Source organism: Eurypyga helias, unplaced genomic scaffold, assembly GCF_000690775.1.
Source record: "Eurypyga helias isolate BGI_N326 unplaced genomic scaffold, ASM69077v1 scaffold9092, whole genome shotgun sequence".
Classification (NCBI taxonomy): domain Eukaryota; kingdom Metazoa; phylum Chordata; class Aves; order Eurypygiformes; family Eurypygidae; genus Eurypyga; species Eurypyga helias.
This window is the reverse complement of record NW_010234031.1, coordinates 207,572-211,702: the sequence shown is the minus strand read 5'-3', so window position 1 is coordinate 211,702 and position 4,131 is coordinate 207,572. Positions and strand designations below refer to the sequence as shown.

General features: G+C 43.4%; 1 protein-coding gene across 1 annotated transcript in view; it reads right to left on the bottom strand.

Annotated features, from left to right (window-relative positions):
* Nucleotides 1-2,192: 2,192 nt before the first annotated feature.
* GRM7 (glutamate receptor, metabotropic 7) overlaps nucleotides 2,193-4,131 on the bottom strand; it is a gene marked incomplete at its 5' end in the record, with an annotated part of 133,395 nt that continues 131,456 nt past the window's right edge. The window contains one exon of the mRNA XM_010161906.1: nucleotides 2,193-3,460. Coding sequence (XP_010160208.1) covers nucleotides 2,501-3,460 — 960 coding nt within the window. The remainder of the gene's footprint in view (nucleotides 3,461-4,131) is intronic.

The window sequence follows — 4,131 nt, the reverse complement described above, 5'->3', positions numbered from 1 at the left end:
CAGCAGCCTTTGAAATTCTTTGGGTCTTCCTATCACCTGGTTAAATCTTTGCAGACAACAGTTTAAAGCACTTCATCTTGGTCACCTGCAGGCCTAAAGCATTCCCAGGCAGGGAGCACAAAAGCTGCACTGTACCCCCCATGCCAGACCAAAGTTACAAACAGGTCCAACCGTGTTTAAAGCCGCTTATGCTGTTTCTTATCTCTCCCTTGACAGGGAGAGCAGAGGTGTTTGAAGCATTTGTAAGACTTGGCAGACCTCCTTTCCCATTGAAATTATTTCCCTTTAGGGATGCAATGGCTGCCTGTAAAGCCCATTTTAGAGGTGAGATGACACGTGAAAACCTCCTTAACCTCTGCTTCCCCCTGGGCGATCCCCTCTTCCACCAGCAAACTGAGGCCAAAACAAGTGTAAATCTCTGCACAAACCACAGCCTGAATTGCAAAGGACAAAGCTCTGGTGCAGTCACCATCCCATGGAAGAGACTTGTAGCCAAAGCATGCAGCTGCCTGAACACCGCCAACTGTCTTCCTGCAATTTTATTTCAATATCCTGTAAGTTTAACAGCTGCAAATTTGGAAATTACATCCCTGGCACGAAGTGAGATGTGTTACTTGGGATCTGAAATCTGCTCACTCATTTAAAAGGTGCAATAATGTTATCCACAGCAGCAAGCTTGCCCAAATCTTGTGTTAAAGAATAGTTGTTAAATGAAGATAGAGGAGGGAAAAAAAAGTAACAAGAAACCAAAGCACTTCCCTGCACAGGGAAGTTTGGGTTCAGTGAGGATAACTGACAGTATCCTAATAAATTCATGCAAGACCTGTGGGAGAGCATTTGAGGAGAGGTCAATGATGGACTCTCAGCTGGAGTACGCCACACGTAAGGAGACATGGCAGTGGTTTCCTCGGGGTTGGGAAGGGTAAACCACTAAGAGCAATTCAGGACAGCGTAATATTTTCATTTTTCCCTAAAGACTAGGCTTTTAGGTATTTGCCAAAGAACTCTGAAATTGCAGCTATCTCTCAAACAAGATTCAGAGAGAAGTATAACCAGATCTCTACCACCATGCATTAGCTAGGAATGTGTGGAAGGGGCCCGAGACCCAAGAGGTAACTGAAGTTGCAATGCTTAGTCACTCAGAGTTTGATTTAGCCCTGTACATTGTAACAGTAGGTTGAATACTCATCTCTTGAATATTGTTTACTCAAAATGCACACAGCAACTAAGGCTCTCTCTTTAAATACCTTAAGCAAAAATCTGAAAAGACCAATAGACCTTACGATAATGTTTTGGAAAATGAATCTATTGTACTTTGGCTGTTTATTGCTTTCTTTCTCCAAGGCCACCATCCTCGCCAATAAATATAATGGAAAGAAGGCAGTGACTTTCTCCTTGTTACTTGGTGTAAGACAAAGGAGAGGCTGTTAATATTTGTACCTAAACCATCACAGCATCAGCTGCAACACACTGGGTTGGGATCCCGGCTAGCTGCTGCTCCCAGAACAGCTGATTTGATGTATGTACAAAGAGCGCTTTAAACATGATTTCTACTGGCAGCAAAGCCCAAAGGTGACTGAGTTTTGCATGTCTTCACGTGCACATCTGCTCTGATTGCCAGGGCCTGGCCAGCTTCTTTCCTCAGCCGCCAGTGCCTGAGCAGCTGCGAGCTTGGATGGAAGCAATGTGAATGTGAGCCCTGTGATAGACACACTGCAGACTCCTCTGCAGTATGTGAAGCCTCTCAAAGACAATGGGAATCTTTTAATTAAACCTGATGGCACTTTGCAGTAATTAATTTTTGTAACAACCCAACTAATGGATTAGGATCCTAATGTTTGGATGCTTTCTCTTTAAGTCGCATAAGGGTAACATTTTGGTCTGGCTTTTGGTGAGTGAACTGCATGGGTTTAATTAGACCTCACTTATGAAGAGGAGCAAACTGGCATTCATTCCAGGACTCTGGCTATACCCTTGCCATGAGCTATAGGGCAAGTCTACCTGGGCTACTTTAAAAATAACCAATACAGATAGCAATGTCAGTTTAGTCTCAGCAGCTGGAGCTCAGGACAGACTATTTACCCTGCAGCGTAAACGTGCCCAGAGGCTGCTATTTATGAAGCACTGCCCTGTGTTGAACTCCAGAAGCACAGGAGAATACTTAGCTATTTTTGACAGTTTTTTTGCTTACTTCTTGTATTCAGAATGATTTAGTTAAGAGATGCCTGTTTCTGGACAATATGACAGCTAATTCCCACTTATCCTACTAAACAGATACAACTGAAATGGATGCAACAATAAAACTAATGGCTAATATGATTGCTATTGATCGTTTGCCAGTTTATCCAATGAATAGCCCACCAGCTAAATGGAGAAGGAAAATAGTGCTATATATTGCACGTCTCAGTAACGAGCTAACTGGATAGCTCATTTTAAAATCTATGTAAAGATGAACATCAATACGTAATTTGTAACTGGAATGAATCCTGCTACATCAGATTCACGTTTGTTCATTTTCACCTACCTTTTCAGCTGACTGGGCAGTGCCAAAAAATATTGGAATGAAGGCAAGCCATACTATACAGGTAGTGTACATAGTGAATCCAATGGGTTTAGCTTCATTAAAATTCTCTGGGACACCCCGAGTCTTGATGGCATACACAGTACATGTAACCATAAGAAGAATGCTATAACCCAAGGAACAAATGATTTGTAGATCCGTAATGTCACATTTGAGAACTCCTCTGGCTTGATCAGGGTTCATAGTTTTCTGCTCATCATAATCTATGATAATGTTGGGTGGGTCAACTGCAAACCAAATAAAGACACCTAGAAGCTGAACAGATATCAAACTCGACGTGATCGCCAGCTGTGACGTGGGGCTTATAAGCCTGGGTGCTGTCACTGACTTTTTGCCCTGTTCAAATATGCGGTAGATACGGTTTGTTTTAGTTAACAGGGCTGCATAGCTGATGCACATCCCCAAGCCCAAGAAGATACGGCGGAAGGAGCACACTGCAACATTTGGTTTGGCGATCATCAGAAACGTGATTATGTAGCACAGAAATATTCCTGTTAACAGGACGTAGCTGAGTTCCCTCCCAGAAGCCCGGACAATGGGAGTGTCGTTATATCTGATGAACGTTGCCATGACAAAAATGGTGGCAATAATTCCCAGCATAGCCAAGAAGACAGGTATCACAGCCCAGGGCGAGTGCCACTCCAGCTTGACGATGGGTATTGAACGGCATCCCGTTCGGTTCTCGTTGGGCCGCTCGTTGTACGAGCAGAGCAGACAGGTCACCTCATCAGCCTGGTACTGATAGCCGTCGCAGAGCTCGCAGTGCCAGCAGCACGGCATACCCTTCACCATCTTCTTCCTCTCTCCTGGCTTGCAAGGCAGGCTGCAGACCGAGGATGGGACTTCACGCACTCCTTTGCCCCACTGCATTTCATCGATCTACAAGACATGGGAATTAGAAAGTGGCTGGTTATTTAGATGTTCCTGTCCAACAACCAGAGTGGGAATGGAAGTGGGGAGGATTGAGGGGGAACCTAAACAGAGAGAACCCAAATGGATGGACTTTATATGCGATAGACTCCTGGAAAAGCACCAGGAATCACGTACACTAGTGTCTTCACTTGGCACTCTGATGCATGACTGTGTTTACTGCCTTCATTTTTTATTCTTATTAGTAGTTAATTCTGGTGGAATGACACACAACATCAGATAAGCCAACAGAGTGTGAACCTCTTCCCTGTTTCATAAAAATTACTAATAACACTGCAATGGCTTGAAGGCAAGCGGGCAGGAGTTACGTTCACAAAACTGCTTTCCATGCATCTAGAGCTTGGGGCTTCTTACCGCGTCCAGAACAAGAGCTCTCCTTTCTTGGAACTACTACTGACCAGGTCAATGTTTTAAATGAAGTGGCAGTGTGGCTAAAACAGGGCATGGAATCAGTGAGAATGTGGCAAGATCTGCAATATGAGCCATGTAATAAATATGAAGGACAAAGAAAATAGTCATCAATGAAAAATGCAATAATCAAATAATATTTCATTTCAAAGTCACATTCTGCTTTTGAAATATCATACATGCTTATGGGAACACAAATTAAAATATATTAA